The sequence below is a fragment of the Passer domesticus genome, chromosome 1 (genome assembly GCF_036417665.1).
Source record: "Passer domesticus isolate bPasDom1 chromosome 1, bPasDom1.hap1, whole genome shotgun sequence".
NCBI classification, from domain to species: domain Eukaryota; kingdom Metazoa; phylum Chordata; class Aves; order Passeriformes; family Passeridae; genus Passer; species Passer domesticus.
The window spans coordinates 26,084,914-26,103,568 of record NC_087474.1 but is presented as its reverse complement, the minus strand read 5'-3'; the positions used below and the strand labels follow the sequence as shown (position 1 = coordinate 26,103,568).

Sequence of the window (18,655 nt, the reverse complement as noted above, 5' to 3'; positions counted from 1 at the left end):
TAAATCTATGACAGACATTTCTTTTGATGCTTTAACTGTGCTGATGCATTTCTAAATAATCTTAGACTTCTTGCCAATTTAAGCTTTCATTTTGTTTTGGAGGGATTCTTAGTCTTGGTATAGTTTGACCTCTAACAGCACTCTAATTTAGTAACATTGATTCTTGTACATCAATAATACAAAATGCAATAATTTAAAGCAGAGAGCAAATAAACACTATTTTTACTATTTCATTTCTCTCCTTCAATTTCTCTTGCCTTGTGGCTGCACATTTTGCTTTCTACTCTCCTTTATACATTCATATACTCACCAGAGATATCTATAGTAAGAGATATCTCTCCTTGATCTGAATGCATCCACTGTGATAGGTACTTTTCTAGAAAGAGCTATTCTGTGATAACAGCAATTTTTCCAGGTCTTCTTCTGTCAGCGGCACTTTTACTGAGGAAGAGGCTGCAGTATACAATTTTCTCCTTGAAAGAAATGCTTAAAGAATGGCTCTTTCAAATTGGCAACCGTATCATGTCATTCCCTATAGGAGAGAAGTAAAGCTACTCTAAGTGAAAGATGGGGCTAGATACACCATCAAATAGTGAAGAATACAGAGTTCCACTGAGGACAAATAGGAGAGATAACAGTTGGGAGAAAGACATCATTTATTCCTCTACACCTTGTATCTTTAGCTGTACTAAGCACAACAGCAGGTGGCACTCAAATCTAAAGAGGATAATTCTGAAAAGAACAGAACATTATGATCCAGAATTAACATACAAAAAAAGTGTAATAAAGAAACACTTCACTCAGCTGTGGAGTCTTGTATAACATGTATGAGGCACAAGACCTCAGGGTAAATCTAGTGAAATCATTACATGAGTCGACATAAAAAAAGGGTTTTTTGCAGGACCATTTTACAAACAATTTTAAATATGACACCCCACAATTTCTAGGGTTTTTTTTCAACATTCTACGAAAATTCACGTATACAGAGAGCAAGTGCTGCACTCCAAAAGTACCTGCCCAACCACTCACAGGAAACAGTCTGGTTCTTCAATGCAGTATTTAGCTTAATAAGCAGCTCTTTGAAAAACAGCTTTATTGATTAAGTGAACTCTAAAGGATAAGCTGGTTAAAGGCAATCATGGACTTAATTTTGGACTTGCCTCTTCCACTAACAAAGCTTAACAAATTCCAAATAGTAGACAAGAAGCATTTGGAATAATTTTAGAAAATTATTTTATTTGCACCAAGTCCTATCTGGTTGAGTCTTTCTGAAGCACTCAAAGCTACCTACAATGAATATAATCAAGGATCCTGGAACACTGAAAAGCTGAGCATGCAACACAGAAAGCAACTACCAAGTTATCACTGCTAAATAATATTATCCAATAATAATCTAGCTATCATGTGATAAATAGTCTACTACAGTGGCCTTATACCCTCTTTTTGAGGGCAGCAACAAAAAACAGGATGCAGGTGAGGTTAATGTCATTCCACCACCACCACCTTATCTGTTGGGCCTTTACCCTCTTTTTCCCCTCACCACAAGGCAAACAACTAGCCTTTGACAAGATTATGTGGAATTACCTAGTGATCTCTGCTAAAACACCATGTTAAGCACCATGTACAATCCCTCACCCAGGGTTCCTGCATCCTGATGAATGGGAAATGTGCAAAGCACTACTGGAAGGGTTTGTCAACAGCCTCTAGCCACAAATTTCCTTATAGAAGAACAGCTCCAGTACCACAAAAAATCCTTGGCACTGGTGCCATACCAAACATGCAAAAGCAGCTCTACTTCCTACACATCTGATCTAGATATCACAAATGAAGACTCCATAATACATTAAAGAAATGCTTAAACTGACTAGAAATCTACAATATTAATAACTGGATGTAAAAAAAAAGGCAGGAAAACCTAGGTCATGTATGGAAAATAAGAATTTTTAAATTTCCAAAGGCAGAGTTGTGTAACTGGTAAAATTGTGACCACATTTGAGTTATTAGACACAGAGGTCCATTACGCTACGATCAATAAAATTATAAGCAGGAACTAAAGGCTTAATACCTCATTTGCAACATAACTCCAAGAAAGAGAATCTAACACACCAGTTAGATACATGTCCTTTCTATGCTATATGTTACGATATATGGCTCAGTTAGATATATGGCTTTCTATGCTCTTTTGCTGCATATGATGATTAAACACTGGTAGACTACCGGCAATTCAACATCGGCAGTGCTGGCAGTTAAAATATTGAACTGTCCAAAATAACATGATTAAGAACACACAAATCCAAACCAATATAGATTAAGATGCTACAGCTCTACAGAGAGAAACTTCCTTCTCAAATAACGTTTCCAAAAGAACTATCTAATATGTATTAACTGCAGATGGAGACTGGGCAGAGCAGGAGATGAAACTGAACACTGATCCACAATTACACATCTCAGAAAAGAAGTACTTAGTTTAATAGAAAAAATGATGGAAAGGGAACAAAGGAAAGTCATTTAGTAAGCAGCTTCCTCACTTTTACAGTAGCAATAATTATGTCATATGACATTTCAGTAGATGTTTATTCAAGTTGCAAAACCACTCAAAACTAAAGATTGCCAATTTTGACTTAAGTCATTAAGAAGTACCTCATTTACAAGGTTAGAGCACTAATGAAATTAGGTGCCCTACCAATTGCTTGTCAGCAAGCACCTGGAATAACAGAAATCCCAGTGTTTACAATGAAAATGGAAGTTAAAATCTTGTCAGCGACTCCGAAGTTTTACTTAGAGTGGCAGACATCAGTACAGACAAAAGTTTTACCTGGGATGAAGATACTCCAAAAGAACATACTGCTGGTATTTTCCATTTTCTCAGTTAGAAAAAGCTTCTTGTGAATTCCAGTCTCAGGAACCACACATTATTATGGAAATACAACATCATTTACTAATGATTAACTACCCAATATTTTCTTTTGCCTTCACTGTCTACTGAAACACCTTACAACTTTACTCTTGCCTAACATTTAAGTTTAGTCTAAAAAACCAAATATATTTGTTTCTTCATCAAGATTTCAGTACTGTTAACACTACAGTATTTTGATCCTTCACAAACATTTCTTTACATTACAATATTCTGTATTGGAAAGCAAAAGTGTAATCTCCATTGCGCTAGGAGGAAAAAGTTACATAAAGGTAATGATATTTGCAACTTTTCATTTGTAGATCACAACACAGGTTTTTCAAAATTGATAATATATGTACTTATGTGGATCATTTCTTGTTTTACAAACAATCTTCTACTGACTTCAACTGCAAGAAAAGTACATAATATATATGCATGTCAGGCTTCACACTCAACACCAAAAAAAAAAAAGTATGCAAAAATTTGAGTCAACAAGACTTGCAGCAGAAGTAGTGACAGGACTGAGTTCTTCAAAGGCAGCATTCAGTTATTTTCTTCTCAGCTACATTGCAATAGAAACCAGTTCTTAAATTCACACATGATTCTTGCTCAGGGACCACTACATTCCTCTGTATGATTTCAATTTCAGTATATGCACTGACAAAACTGACTGAATTCACTGATGAGAGAGAAGAAAAGTAGAAAATTCTGCTGGGAATTACTCTAAACCTGTACTCTGACTTCTGACATCGGTGTATATCTCCAGCTGCTCCCATTGCAGAAAAAAAAAAGGAAAAAAAGAACTTCCCCAAAGCATGCTTTACTTAACTTATTAAAAAAAAAAAAACTTCAAATAAGTGATGTGTATTGTGAAAGATACTATTAGAAGTCTTAAGGTGAGTATACTTCAGCACCATCATTTCAAGTCACATGTTTGTACACTCTGACTCCAAAGGGACAGTTTTTTTGACTGATCCCACATTAAGATTACATATGACAGTTTTTCTCATGGAACAATTTTTCCAAGGTGTTTACAGAAAGCAGAAGAATACAGTACTTTAGAATATGGTATCACTAATAGAAACAGAGAAGCCATTAAAAATTACTTTGTTCAGTATACAAATAATGAAAATCCCAGAGGCTTGAAAAATATTTACATTAAGTAAATTTACAATGTAACAGTTCTAAAGTCAATTTTCTCTAAAGAGATGTCAGAATGTTGAGATCTTTTAAGTGGAAAAGGCCAATTGATTGCTGGTATGGCCTAAATCCAAAAGAAAAGAAATTAATTACACTGAAAGTAAAAGTCCATGTTGCCTGTCGATTTTTTTGTAGAAATACAGGTGATTTGAAATATTTTTTTTATAATAAAAAATGCACCAAGGTACCAGGACTCTGAAAACAAAAATTCAGAAATGCCAGCTGCTTCCTAAAAGCACTTAATAGCAATTTCTCAAATCCTTACTGCATTGCATATTCCCAGAAATCTGGCAGAACAATGAAGGTGTGTAAAAGTTTAGGTGTTCTGGGTTCAGTCCCAATATATCTCCATAGTATCAGCTACTAGTACATCTCACTGGAGATCCTAAAGTTCACACATATAGACACAACACATTCATCAGGGAGAAAGCAACTTCAGAATTCTTTTAACTCCATATTTAAATAAACCTTTAACTTAATTTTCAATTTTGTTTTTGTTATTTTAAACACCTATACGTGCATTTGTCAACAAAATAAATACAAGCATATGTCATGGATCTGTGGAATTACCATGGTATAATTTATGCTCATACTCAATGCAGACTGGTTCTTACTTCTGACACACTTCCTTTTGTAAGCAAACTATACTATGTCATTTTGATTTCAAGTAAATACTAAATACTGATTTGCAACAGACTGCTCATGGAGAGTTCTATACATGTATGTGTGTGTGTGTATATATGTATGTGTGTGTGTAAGAAAATCCCTTTATTTAATCACTTCTTCCAGCCAAACTGAAATGGACTAAGTGCAAACAAATTTAAAAGTATGTTATACCAGCTTCATTTTAAACCAGTACAGATGTCGTCATTCAGATTTCCTGCAACTATTAATTTAAACTTGTATTACACCTAAGAAGCTCTTATTTGTAGTAACTTTCTATTCCCCAACTTCTCCAAATCCTCACAAGTTTCTTTTTCCACACTGATAATCTTTGTATAAAGCATAAGATGTCAAATTCTTTTCCTGTTTCAAAGTGTTATTAAACAGAACATTAACTTCTCCTACAAGTGATAGATATAAGTTTGGAAATGCTAAAACATTTCATGAGATATAGCAACAAAGCAGCAATTAGAAAAAAAACATTTTTAGTAGAACTTGGTTTCTTCCTCATATGCTTGTTTCAATTCGGTGTTGCATATTTAAAGGAAAATCCATTCAACTTCCTCAAAATGAAATTGATTTTGAAATACACTCAAGGCTAGATACTGACCAGACCCCTCTAGTATACATACAATGTCCTAAAAGTCAAAAAGGATAGCAATTACAAATTAATCTTCTGCACTCACAGAATGTTGAGTCAGAAAGCTGTATTCATTACTTTTAATACATTACTGTCTTTTGACCAACTAACATACTGCTCTGAATCATGTGCTTATCACCCATACTCCCTTTCCAATCCTCCTCTTCCCTTAAATCCTACCTACATTATTGCTCCAAAACACTGAGGTTTTCTTTAGTAATTAAAAATAATTTCCTTTTATGGCAAATTATATCCTTATTCAAAAGAAAGGATCAAAAAGCCTCACAACAGAATTAAAAGAGCAGACGAAACAAGCCCCCAAAAGTCTTAAAATTAAATTGGTAAGATGACATCAGTTTTACTCTCTTAAGCCACTGCAGCCTGCTCTACCAGAACAACCAAGAGAAATACGCCCAAGTCTAGGGGAAGAGGTGCTGAGAAGAACAAAACCAACCACCCAAACCAAAACAAACAAGGAGCATTAGGGCATATTTTAAACCTGACAATGGGTGAATGATTATTAAGCATTTTTAAGTTCATCAATACAGAGGAACTTACCAAATGTTGAAGAATAAGCCTTTAAATGGGAATATTTTTGCACTACACATTCACACAAAACATACACCAGCATCTCCAGTGCAGAAATAACAAAGTCAAGTTATTTGATAAACTGTCATAATGCTTCCCTCACATCTTATACATACTGCATCTTCTTGTTTATTTCCCTCAGCATACACTACAGAACATCTAATGTGCAATTTATTGACCAACATGGTCCTATCCCTTCCTCCCCTGTCCTTCAATATACTTGAGTTTACTAATTTTGTTTTGGCCACCTTGTCTGTTTTCAGTTTCTGTGAATGTTCACTGCAGATACAGGAATCTGCACATATAGAAAAGACTGCAAAGCAACAACTCTCTGTGGTAAGGACTTCCTTCTAGTATGAAATGTGTACACTTTTCTGCATATTTCTATCTAAATTGACACCTTAAGTTTGTCTATTGTAGAAAACAATAAAAAACAGAACAGATTATCTTTTTGCTTTAGGTTCTTACTCACCGAGTAGAATTAACCTTGAGAAAAAGTCAAGTTCATAAGTCCAAAACAAACTATTATCCAGACTTGCTCAAAATAAAATGGCTTTAGATTCCTATTTCAATACTAAATACAGTGACTATTCCAAAAATTATCCCTACACTGAAGAACTCAAAAGCAACAAATACAGTCAAAGCAGTCTGCACAAAAGCTACTAAAATGCTTCTACCAAAACTTGCTTCACAATCATGAGGTTTCTGTTGTAAAAAAATAATCACAACTGAAGTATTGATTCCCAGTTATCCAATCAAGTCACTCCCTTCAAGGGGGTCCAAGTCCCAGCACTCACTGCAAGCATTCTGGCTCCTATATGAAATTAAATGAGCAACCATAAACCAAAAAAGAGGTAATTCTGAAGAGAGGAGATGAGAAAGCATATTTACCTGAAGCATCTCCAACTTTAAAATCACTGTCATCAGAACTATCATAATCTAAAGCTTCCAGCAGCGAAGCTGCCAAAGGCTTCACCTGTCTCCTCTTCGAACTGCGGTCCACTGCAGGGAAAAAAACAGAGTTGTTACTGGCTGGCATCAAGAGAGCTCAGCATCGCTGAGGGCATTTAAATTACAAGGCAGCACGGGCGTGACAGGCAGGGGCAGTCCCGAGAGCGGCCGGCCGATGCAGCCGCGCGGGGTCCGGGACAGCCGCTCCCACAGGTGAGGCGGGCAGGCTCGGCGCTCCGGCGGAGCGCTGGTGCTCCCTGCAGGCGCCGGGCACCGCACGGCACCGCGCACGGCGGGCTGCCCGCAGCCCCGGGAGCCAGCGCGGGAGCCGGGGCCGCCGGACGCCCCGGAGCAGCCGGCATCCCCCGAGGACGAGCCTCGGCGTGATCCGCCGCGGAGCAGACGCAGGGGGACGCGCAGCCGGGACCGCGGGACGCCCAAGGGACGGCGATGCGCCCGCTCGCCCGGGGGCGGGGGCGCTCCGCGGGCACAGCGGCAGCCCCGCGGGGCAGGGCGGGCAGAACCGCTGCGGATCACTTACTAAAGCCTGCGCGGGTGGGCGGCGGGCGGGCAGGGGCCCTCGGGTACAGCGCCGCCGAGCCCCGGGCCCCTTCCCCAGACAATGGGCACGGCGGCGACCCGGATGCAGACCCGCGCCCGCCCCGCCGCCCGCTCCGCCGCGCAGGCGCCGCCCGGGCGCGTGCGCACGGCGAGGGGAAGCCGGGGAGCGGCGCTGCCCGCGGCCCTGCGCGGCCTGGCGGGGACGCTGCGGCCGGGCCGCCGTGACCGGCGCTGTTCGCACCCGGTCAGCGCAGAACCGCTCGTTGTCAGGGCACTGCCTGTGAAAAACAACTCTAAAAACCACCCCGCGCTCTTCCCTTTCCTCCTGTTGAAACGAGAAAGCATTACAAAGCTGTTCTCATTTAACCCCTGCTCAAAGAGCTGAGTTTCTCGTGGGCTCTGTTGCATTGTCAAGCTGATTCCTGAACTTTTGAAGAACAGCAATTCATTGCATTGGGAAGGAAAAAAAATTAAAATAAAAAAGAAAATTGGGAAGAGATGTTCAAGGCCAGGTTGGATGGGGCACTGAGCAACCTGGTCTATTTGAAGGTGCCCTAGCCTGAGGTTGGAACTAGGTGACCTCCAATGTGCCTTCAACCCCAAAGCATTCTGTGATTCCATGACAATGCAAGTCCCAGGGATTATTGTTTGTCCACATCACATGAGTCTGGGAGCTCAAAAGCACAAAACAGTGAGAGGTGGACAGCAAAGACACCAGTGCTGAGCCATTGCCTTTGCAAGAGTCCCAGCTTTGCCTTGGTTGCCAGGGCAGTCCCTGGCCCTTGCTTCCACACTTTCCAGAGTTCCCTTCGCCTCTCCCCACCACACCACTAAAATGAGCCACCTGCACAAAAGTTTTAAAGGAATTGATGCTCTTGCTCACAGGTACTTGAAGAGCTTGAGGATCGAGAATAGTACTGAACAGGAAAGCTTCCAACAGGATTGTAAGAGCTTTAAAATTGGAAAATGTGTGTTTGTGAGAAACAACTGCTCACTTGTTAAAATTTTAAAGGTTTATTAAATCTTAACAAAAAATACAACAAAAAGACTAAGTAAGGCAAAATAACAGCACTAGGAGCCCCTGTGACTCTCAGCCACATGCTCTTCAAAATGGATGCTCCACATTTTATACCTCTAGCACCTCCTAAAGTCGTGTCAGTCGACTTCTTCTTTGCTGTCTAGTGGTGGAGATCACTTTGTTATATCTTGGTTGGAGGTCAGGTGTTACTATAGTAACAAGCCAAACCTCCCCAAAGGCCCGACTACCAAACCCATCCTGTGATAACAATGCAAGGAGGAAAAACATATTACATTAAGATAACTATAAATCTACAAAACTTCTCTTACATATAATATTCACCCCTTAATTGTGAGAGCCAACTATTTCATTACTCATCTATGACATGTTTAATGATGGGTAAATGTAGGGCCAAACTCATTCCATGGTTGTATGGAAAATCACGCTATGAAACGCCAGTGTCCATAGAGGAGACACAGGAGTCCTGCAACTTTTTTCAAATAAAGGGAGAGAGGCCACTGGGGCACACAAGCCCGCAGGATTTTCTCTCTCAGGGTTTCAAAGGGCACAGCCTCCTTTTATCCCAAACTCCCGGCTGCGTGTTGCCCTCTTCCTTTCCCCATTGGCTGCGGTACTAGGGAGGTACAACTGCCTACCACATATTCCCCCCTTGAACCTGTCATTTTACCCCAAAGTTATGAAGTTCAGGTTTGTGCAGACCTACTTGTCTGTTTCAGGAGTCAAACTGGGCTCTGTAACAAACCTGCTGCCCAAAATTCAGAAACTCCAACTTGTTCCAGGAGCCAAGCTGGCTGAGCTCTGTAACAAACCTGTGCTTGAAGTTAGTAGAGACATTAAGACCCATTTGAAAGATGTTAACACCCATACCTTCATCCTTGAAATTGTTTGTAAAGACACTAGAACACATCTTCCTTATCACGGTGAAGAGTGGAGGGGACATAAAGTTTGGCAAGTATATGTTCTGTGGCCAGAGCCTGGGCTACATTTAGCATAGTGCTGCATGTACCAGAGCCAAAACTCCTGCTGGCATTGTAAAGATGGGTAGCTTGTTAGTGGTGTATAAGTTTTTAAATATAGCACAGAGATGGCTGGTTAGTATATGATATAATTATGCAGCTGAAATACTTTCAACAATAATTTTCTGTGTTTCTGATTTTGAGAATTTTGGAAGGACAGAAAATTACAAAGGTAAGTGTTAATTCTGTTTTAATTCTGTGCTTGAATTTATTGGGGTTTTCGTAGCATCTTACCACATCCTGATGTGTTCACATAGCTGATGTGTTCACACTGCTCCTGTTTCCTCCATCAATTCTTTGGCTGCATAGGAGGTGTGGCTGCAAAGTCAATTCTTTACCTGAATCTGGTTTTGCCAGCCCTACCCAAAAATGCTGTTTGCCTATGAACTCTAGACTTTTCTTCCAAACTCTGATCAGCTTCCCTGTTCAATGAGTTGTGTATGTCAGGTTTTCACTCCCTGGGTGTTTGTTTCTTTTTTTTTCCTTTTGGCTGGCAATCCCTATCCTACTCTTTCACTTCACACGCTATTTCAGTTTTAAAAGACAAGTAGCAGAGCTCAGATCCTTTCATTGAGACTCTTCAGATCCGTGATAATGTGTGCAGCAGAAGGTTCTGCTGAACCTCTTCCCTGCCAATGGACAAGCCCCTGCTTTTGTCCCATACACAGTGATTGGCAGGACAGCCCAAATCACATATGACAGTAAGGAACAGTAAAAAGAACTGCCTCCAGATTTGGCCCAGATAGAAGCTCAGGCTGAGCAGTGCAGACAGCTTCGAGGAATGAGAGCTTTCATCACAGACAGTGGGAGAGGAGCACTGTAGAACAATGGAGGAATTTACAAATGCTTTAAATAAGAATGTCAAAGGAGATGTATGGACTGTCTGACTTTCAGTTCAGCTCTCTGGGACAAGCTGCAATGCTAGGATTATTCAAGTCTCTACGGATATAGGTGATCAAACGGAAGTTAATTAATGGCTGCCTGTCTCTGCTCCTCATTAGCACCTCACCTTCCTCAACTGCTCCTTCCTCCTTTTCTCTTTTATACTCTGTCCCGTCACTCAAGCCCTCTTAGCCCTTCTTACTTTGTCTTGTCCCAAATATATTTTCCCTCTCCTTTTTTCCCTCTCCAAAGGCATATTCACACTTTCATTTTTGAAAATAACATGCACACACTCTTTGTTATCTTCTGTAGTCAGCTTGCATACTTGCCCTCATTCCTCAACAGGAAAAAAAACCCACATCAATAAAATGAAAAGAACTGTGAAGAACAGTGAAGACTGCCTAAAATTTATTCACTGTTTCTCTAACCTTCTGGGCACTTCGAAGATAGGGCTTACCAACAAATTATCTGAATGTAGTAATTAGAAGTAAATAAAACATACAGCACAGAAATTAAGTAGAACTACCAGTTTGTATTTTGTTCATCATTCTTTGGAATTTTCTGGCTATTAAAACAACTATTAAAAGGTAATTCCCCCTTGGTAGATGCTAGTAGAGTCAGATTATATCAAGTAAGGGAAAAAGAAGGGAGAATTCATGGTCCAAATGAAAGAAACTTTCAGAATGTCTGATCTTATTTTTGCAAGGCCTTTGCCAGTTTCAGCAGAAAATCATGGATATTGAAATGTTCAGTTGCCTTTTTGGTAAAAGAAATGTATTCCTGGCACACTGCTGGGAGCTGGGCACTGTACTGACATTGCTATATATATCCATTAAATAGATTTTAAGTGTTGTCAGTTTAGCGCCTTCAAGTACTACCCTCATGCACATACAAAAATTCATCTTAAAAGGTAATTTTTACTGGAAAATTGTAAAGAGCTGAAATAGTGTATCTAGTATGAAAATGTCATGGGAGCTCAATCACTAACATATTACCTAAAAAAATGCCTAGGAATATTTCAGTATTTCAGGTCATGTCAAACACATCAGGTCTTTGAATTATCTCAGCATTCCAGTGGTTGTTTTCAGGCTGAGCCTTCAGTGTGCAGCCTGTTGCAAGAGTAGGTGTGTGAATCTCCATTTTGGTGATGCTGTTCAACTGCTGGAGAAAGAGAGAAAACAATATCTTCTGCATGCACTTTTGCCTTAAGAAAAAAGGAATCTTTGTGGTGGCTCAATAAAGACCATTTTAGAAGGATTTACACAATAGCAAGTCAGCAGAAAATAAAGTCACACTCAAATAAATTATTCTCTAGTTTAATGAAATTGGTGAGTTTTCAAAGGAAAAAGTGCAATATTTCCTCAACTAGGGGTTAAACTCGAGAGTAAGTCTGTTTTTAACTTATCTGCGAACTGTAAATGGAGAATAATAGTATGAAATCTTGTATCTATTTTTTTTCCTTTCTCTGAGCAGACAGTTAAAGCCATGACCTACCTGTCCGAATCCAAATGGCAGACTCTTTTTTTGTCTATCCAGACATCACCATGTTTAGTATGGAGACTGACCTCTTCAATATCTTTCCAAAGAGAAATCTTACAGCTTTTACACTTTAACTGTGCCATTACAGCAAACTCTTTCAGTGATCTCTTTTGTCTAGTATTATATGGTAAAATATAAAGAGAAAATGACTGAATCAGATGTTCTTGCTTTTTAAATTACAAAGGGAGGAAGATTCAGTATGAACAGTCTCTGAACAATAAGACTTTGAAATAAAGTGCAGACTTCTACAAGGTCTACTTCAGTCAAACACTACCAGAAAAAGTTCCCCTCAGATATTGAGAGATTTCCTGCATTCCTAAGTAATGATCAGCCTCAGTCAATTAATTATGGGGAGTTTTTGATTACATTGTTCTCATGTTGTAAAAGAGTCCAGGAAAAGTGAAAAAAAAAAAAAAACAGTAAAAACCAACAGTATGTATCTTCAGTAGAAAAGCTTTCTGAGCTACATAGATATATTTGCATACATCTTCCCACCAGTACCCTGGTTGTTCCTACCTCCTTAGCCACTATGAGACCACCCCCTGTCACTCATAGCCATACAGAGGACATCTTCCTCAACTCAAACCTCAATGCAGATTCAGCCACTGAAGTCATGCCTGAAACAGTCAATGTAAACATACCTCACATGCAGCTTTCCTATCTGCCCCTTGAGCTAAAATTTTTGTCTAGCCTCATCTCCCTTCTCATTTCCATCAATCTTCTCTTTCTTTGGTTTTCAAAAAAGCAGCTCTGATGTTGCCATATCTATTGTAATGATTCTCCTCAGCTTCTACCATGTTCCTTTTCCATTTTTATCTTTATGGTGAATTTGCCTCTGCTACGTTGGTCATAAACTTCTTGAGTTTGATTTCAGTACATTTCACAGATTACTTTTTCTTTCATCTGCCATTTTTTTACAACAGATGAAATTTGCCATACAAATTTGTTTAACACAATATATTGGCCTCTAGTTTGCTGTTAAAATTTGTGTGCTTTTTTCAAGTCATTCTTCATACTTAAAATGTATTCAATGTAAAAACCTGCAAACTGGCTTCATTTTCCCTCACAAATACCCCACCATGCTCCCTAACAATTCTGTACAACCAAATGAATATTATGTCTCATGTTGTCCCATAGTTTATTTATAAATATAGTATTTCAATTATTGTATATTTTTTCTGTCTATGGTTTATATGGGACATGACAGAATTTTGAGTAATTATTAAAGTTCCCTGACATAAAATCTACAAGAAGAATATTAATAATTTTATCATGTGGCTTTCTGACAGAGCTCATCCACTAAGCCATGTTCTTTTTGTTTTAAAAATGCATATAATTTGCAACACTGTATAAAGAAACTAGAATACTAAATAACAACAAATTATTATGAAAATATTAGATTATACAGGTGTTTTTCTTGTTCAGATTAAGGTCTAGCTATCCTAAGTGAACAGCCAGAGGGAAGTAGGAACAGAGCAAGTATATATAATATTATACAGTCATTCTAGTTATTTTCTATGTTGTGAGTTTCTTGATTCTTTTGTAGTTTGTCCATTAGTGGCCTGTAATGGGTCTTTCTTCTAAGAACTTGTCCATTCTCCCTTGTAACCCATGTAGAGTTCTTTAATACCTCAATATTATTACCCAGAATTCCACAGATCTACTACTTTCTGTATGAAAACATTGTTTTGTTTGCTTTGAACCTGGCTCATGTTCTACTATACCTCTCAAGTCATCTCTTTCCCATGCTAAAGAATCCCAGCCGACAGAGTCAATTCTGCCTCTGAGTTACACTTCAATTCCTCCAATGCCTCCTATTTTCCTTCAATGAACTTTTCCCATCTATATAGATAGCCTTTTGGTAGTGAGAGGAGAGCACTGAAATGCAGGCAAATAGTGCATTTATTCAGTTTAATATTTTCTCTTTTGTTGTCTATTTTTTGTTCTCTATTTCTTCTATGTGATTTTTAAGATTCTTTTTTCTTGGGGCATGAAGGGAACATTGCACAGAAATGGCACTTCCATAAAACTATCATGATCCCAAGGTCTTGTTCCTAAGTCAAAGCAGTAAATTCAGAGTTCATCTTTTTCTGTGCAAAGCAAGGATTTCTTGTCTTCAGAAGCATAGGTTTCTTTACATTATCTATACTGCATTTCATTTCCTTTGCCTTTCTCTCTATTGAATTTCATCTGCTATTTTATTTACTGTCCAGTCAAGTAAGCATTTACACCATTAGTAGTTGAACCACTTTATACCTGAACTCTTTTAGAATTTTCGTGATAGTGCTGGTTTCTATGTATTTTATCAGACCATTTTATCTTTTTTTTTTAATATTTTATCTGTAGCTGCTTCCACAATAACTTCAAATTCAGACGGATTGTCCACTGAGCCCTGCACTTTAGCATGGGAATATCTTCATTTCTCTTTCATAAAAAATACTGATGGAGAAAATTAATCTCTCTGAGTACATTTCATACAAACTATCTGCTGGGGCAGTGAATGCTGGGGGTTTTTTTCTCTCTCTCTTTCAAATATATCTTATTACTAATTTTGAGCCTTTTATCTTGTTGATTCTCATAGTCTTTTTCCATTCTGACAAATTAATCATATTTTGACATTTAATAAATTAAAACTTAGGATCCTTTTAATTTTCTTGGTTTAAATACAATTTGAAAGATTCCTTCCTGTTCACAGTAGTCTCCCTAACTTTGCTGAAAAGTTTCTTTTTATATTTCTTCTTTCATTTCCATAGGTGGTAAACACTAATGCTGCTATTCCAGTACAGTGTCATCCAGTAGCTTACATGCCCATCAGAATTTTATTCCTTGGACTAACCTTGGAAAGGGGAATTGGAGGCACAAGAAGTAGAGATCATGGGTTGAGATAAGAACAATTTACTGGAAACAACAAAGAAACAAGAAAGTGAACAGTAACAGCAACAATATTAATAAAAAAGTGCACAAGAGAGATATGAGTGGGTCACATGCACAACATTCATCACAGAGCCCAAGCCAACAACACCATACTCCCCCAACCTGGAAGTGAGACCCTTTCCCAGTCTCCAGAAAATGATGTGAGGTGTTGTAGAATAACCTTCAGGTCCTAGGCATACCTCCTCCTGGCTACTTCAAAAACTAACCCTGGACCTGGCCAAAATGCTGTCATAGAAACCTGAGTCTTTATCTTCCTTGTTTGCTTAAATGTTTTTCCCTTTTGTCAGCAGTACTGGTACACCACAGCCAGTTCCCCCTTCCAGAAGGTCTTAGGAGCCTTTGCAGACTCCCTAAGAGTGTTTGCCAGCTGGTAGTCGCTATGTAAACCTGAAAGTCTCATGGGGTCTCAAGCCTAGCTATCCCTAAGTGCCACTGACAGATTCTTCTGCCAATATAACTTTTCTCTTCCTCACTGTTAGAGAAAGAACTTACATGCAATACAAGTAATTCCACTCTTTTTTAATAATCAAGACTTACTCCCTCTTAACAAGATATGAAAAATGTGAACATAAGCCAGTGATTCCCACTGATTTCAGTGGGCTCTGGCTCAGGCTTTTAATGACGCTGACTGATACACTTTTTCCAGATGTAGTCTTTCATCCATCAAACCATTCAGTTGTTCTGAGGAAATCTGGGATGTAAAGAACATCTGCCACAATGAACATAAAAAGCACAGACCTGCTGTTACTAATGGGAAGTATTCTAAGGGCTCGGATTAAAAAAAAAAGTTAATTAATTTTACAAGAATAATTACTTTGAATGTGAGTGCCAATGGCCCTTCTCACATAAAGCCTTTCCAATAAAATCTTGTTTTTGTTTTGCTGAGGACAAAAAAATGCTTCAGTTGTTCTGACAAAAATCTTTGTGAATTGCTGTAAAATAAATTCTACTGAAGGGGTTTCTATAGCTTCCTTTTAAATTCTATTTACTTATTATCTGGAAACAAAGAAGATGATTGGCTTGGATTTGTATGATAAATCATAATGAAATAATAAAACCTCTAAGCAATCAAGAATGGAAATAACTGCTTTTAATGTCCTCTGTTAAAATGTAATTGTGACATTTAGGAATCAATTTGCTGCTTTTTCTAATATTCATTATATCACTCATTAGCACAATGTTTAGCAAACACAGAAGATGTCTTTTACTATAACATTTTATAGCATCTAATCTCTTTTTAATCTGGGTTTGCCAAATTGTGTAGGTTTTTTTCTTGAAAATTTGTATTTTAAGAATTTGAGCTGATTTAACATCCAATTTATTGCAGAAGAAAAGACAATCAGTTATGCTAGAGCTCCCCTTCATCTAGACATATATACAGTTTCTTTGTCTTTTAAAAAGGAAAAGTAAGACATGTCTTTGTTAAGGTTCCCTGCTGGCGGCATATGGCAAAGTTACTGGCACCTTGCCTGGAAAACGCAGCAAGAGCTGATAGATCTGATCTCATTCTGGGGCTGGGGAGAAAATAGATTACCGTGAAGGCCACTCTTACGGCCTGTGACCATCAGTTGCTTGGCAAGAAGCACAAATTCCTGAAAACAGATCTGGGAAGGTGAAAGAGAAAGAGATTTTTACCCTGCTAAGTGATGGCAGAACCCCCAGAACAGTCCATGCTAGAGCAGGACGTTTAGAAGTCTCGATGAAATTCTGTTTTATGTGCTACTGTGAAATAAAACTCTCAAGGTGCAAATGTTTAAGAAATAATAGCATACAAATGCATACAAATATTTAAGAAATAATACTCTAATAATAATAGCAACAATTTTATTATAAATAATATGATAATAATATTTTTACAGATTGGTCTCAAGGTTTTATTGACAACTGTGACAAAATCCTGCAGCTGCAGAACTTCTGAAAAGAACTCCTTCCTTACTGGCATATTGCTTGAACTAGACATTAAAAGTGATGACCCATTTGATCTAAAAAACAGACTTATTTTTTCGTATTTGAAATTAGCTTGGCAGTATGCAGTTTTGAAGGGTTTAGTGGTATTGAAGGGGGAATCTACTGTAATTGTGATGGTTTATTAAACAGATATCCTGAAGAGACTTGAACATCTCCAGTCTCAAACTTGGACAAGACTTCAAGCAATAAGAATCTACTCCATTCTTCCATTAAGATACTTTTATGCTAAGTATCATCCTATAACAAAGATAATTTTTATGCTTATACAGATTTTGTAACCGTGACAATTATAGGGAATAGAATTGATTTCCAGAATCCTTTAATTATTTCTCAGACTTGAGAAATGCTGTAAAAATTAAAATAGATAGGTTCTTTTCAATTACACTGGCATGATTAATACTTCTTTTTTTTATGAGAATGTCCAGCCACAAAAATGTCTTCTTAGTCCCAATGATGGCAGGGTGCAGTTTCATATGAAGTCTGCCATCTTCCATTCTCACAACACGACCCCATGGCCGCCTCCCATTCACTTATACCAAATTTTGCAATTATCAAACCATATTCTGAGCCAGTTTCAGATCTGACCAAAGAGCCCTGTGTTTCTAAGATGAAGTGATCCAGTGCAAGCCAGGGGCAGGGACACAGGGTCAGGAACATGAGGGAGAGAGGGAAGCAGCCATGAGTGCCGAGCTCGAGAGCAGCCCGTGTCAGATCAGGTGACACTGCTGCTGGCAGCTCCATGGACAGACCAGTCAGGCCTGCAGTGAGACAACACGACCCCATCAGCCCCTCCCATTCACTTCTCCTGCATGTTTCCTGCAATTACATCCTTTACACTTGCAATTAGCACTGACCTGGAACTGGTCCAGATAAAACCTTTTTGTTCATTTCCTTTGCATAGCCTTATGTGAACTGGTGCTGAAACATGAGTACCCAAGGTCAAAGGATAGATAAAACTATCTCTAAGTAGCACTTTCAGCTTACTGTGAATTAAAACTACTGTGTTCCTTTGGCCTAAGCAATTCATTACATCCTTTACTGTTCCATTTAATAAAAGCATACCTGTCTGTGTTTTCACTATTATTTATTTGTATTCTGTGACTCTAGGTGGCTGTAAAGAAAAATGATTTGTGGAATCCACAATGCAGAGTCTTTTCTGTTGCTCCTCAAATGACTCTTCTTTCTCTTCCAGATTCGGCAGTCATGAAACTGTATACCAGCAAATCAATCTAAAAAATACAACCTTGAAAATCATTCCACCTCTCCTTCCAAATCAAATAGGAGAGCAGAGAGGTAGAGACATGGAGCAAAAATTCCTACCGTACTGATTTGTTTCTTTAGAAATGCAATATAGATTACTTCTTTTAAGACTCATTGCACTGGAGTGTTCTGATTTGAAAATCACAAGTTATTTCAATTTGGCCAACTTTTAATGAAACCTTGTTTTGCGCAACAAACAAATATACTGAATTCAAGTTTGATTAGACAGATTGTTCCTGTAAGGACTTATTTAAAAAAATAGTTCACCTCCAGACAAGGCCTCTTGCAGGATTCTTTCTTTTTTTTTAATTAGTAACGATTCTGCTGTGAAGAGATTGTGGAAATACATCCCTATATTTCTGACAAGGTTATTACTTTTCAGAGCTCCAGCATTTTAAATTATGGTTGCAGAAAATATCAGTTTTAAAATTTATTCATTTCATCTGCATCTGTTCTGCATTCCACAGAGAAAAAAAAGAGTATTGGGTGCTTGAATACTTCAGGAGTACTACATGTAT

The 18,655-nt window shown here is 38.4% G+C and overlaps 1 protein-coding gene across 4 annotated transcripts in view; it reads right to left on the bottom strand.

Moving 5' to 3' along the window:
* The window catches only part of PHF14 (PHD finger protein 14), a 159,422-nt gene extending 151,800 nt beyond the window's left edge, over positions 1-7,622 (bottom strand). For all 4 annotated transcript variants that reach the window (XM_064411201.1, XM_064411191.1, XM_064411210.1 and 1 more), the window contains exons 1-2: positions 7,480-7,622; positions 6,879-6,989 (exon numbers count right to left, since the gene is read on the bottom strand). In XM_064411201.1, the coding sequence (XP_064267271.1) occupies positions 6,879-6,989; position 7,480 (112 nt within the window). In that variant the 5' untranslated portion in view covers positions 7,481-7,622. The remainder of the gene's footprint in view (positions 1-6,878; positions 6,990-7,479) is intronic.
* Positions 7,623-18,655: the final 11,033 nt, after the last annotated feature.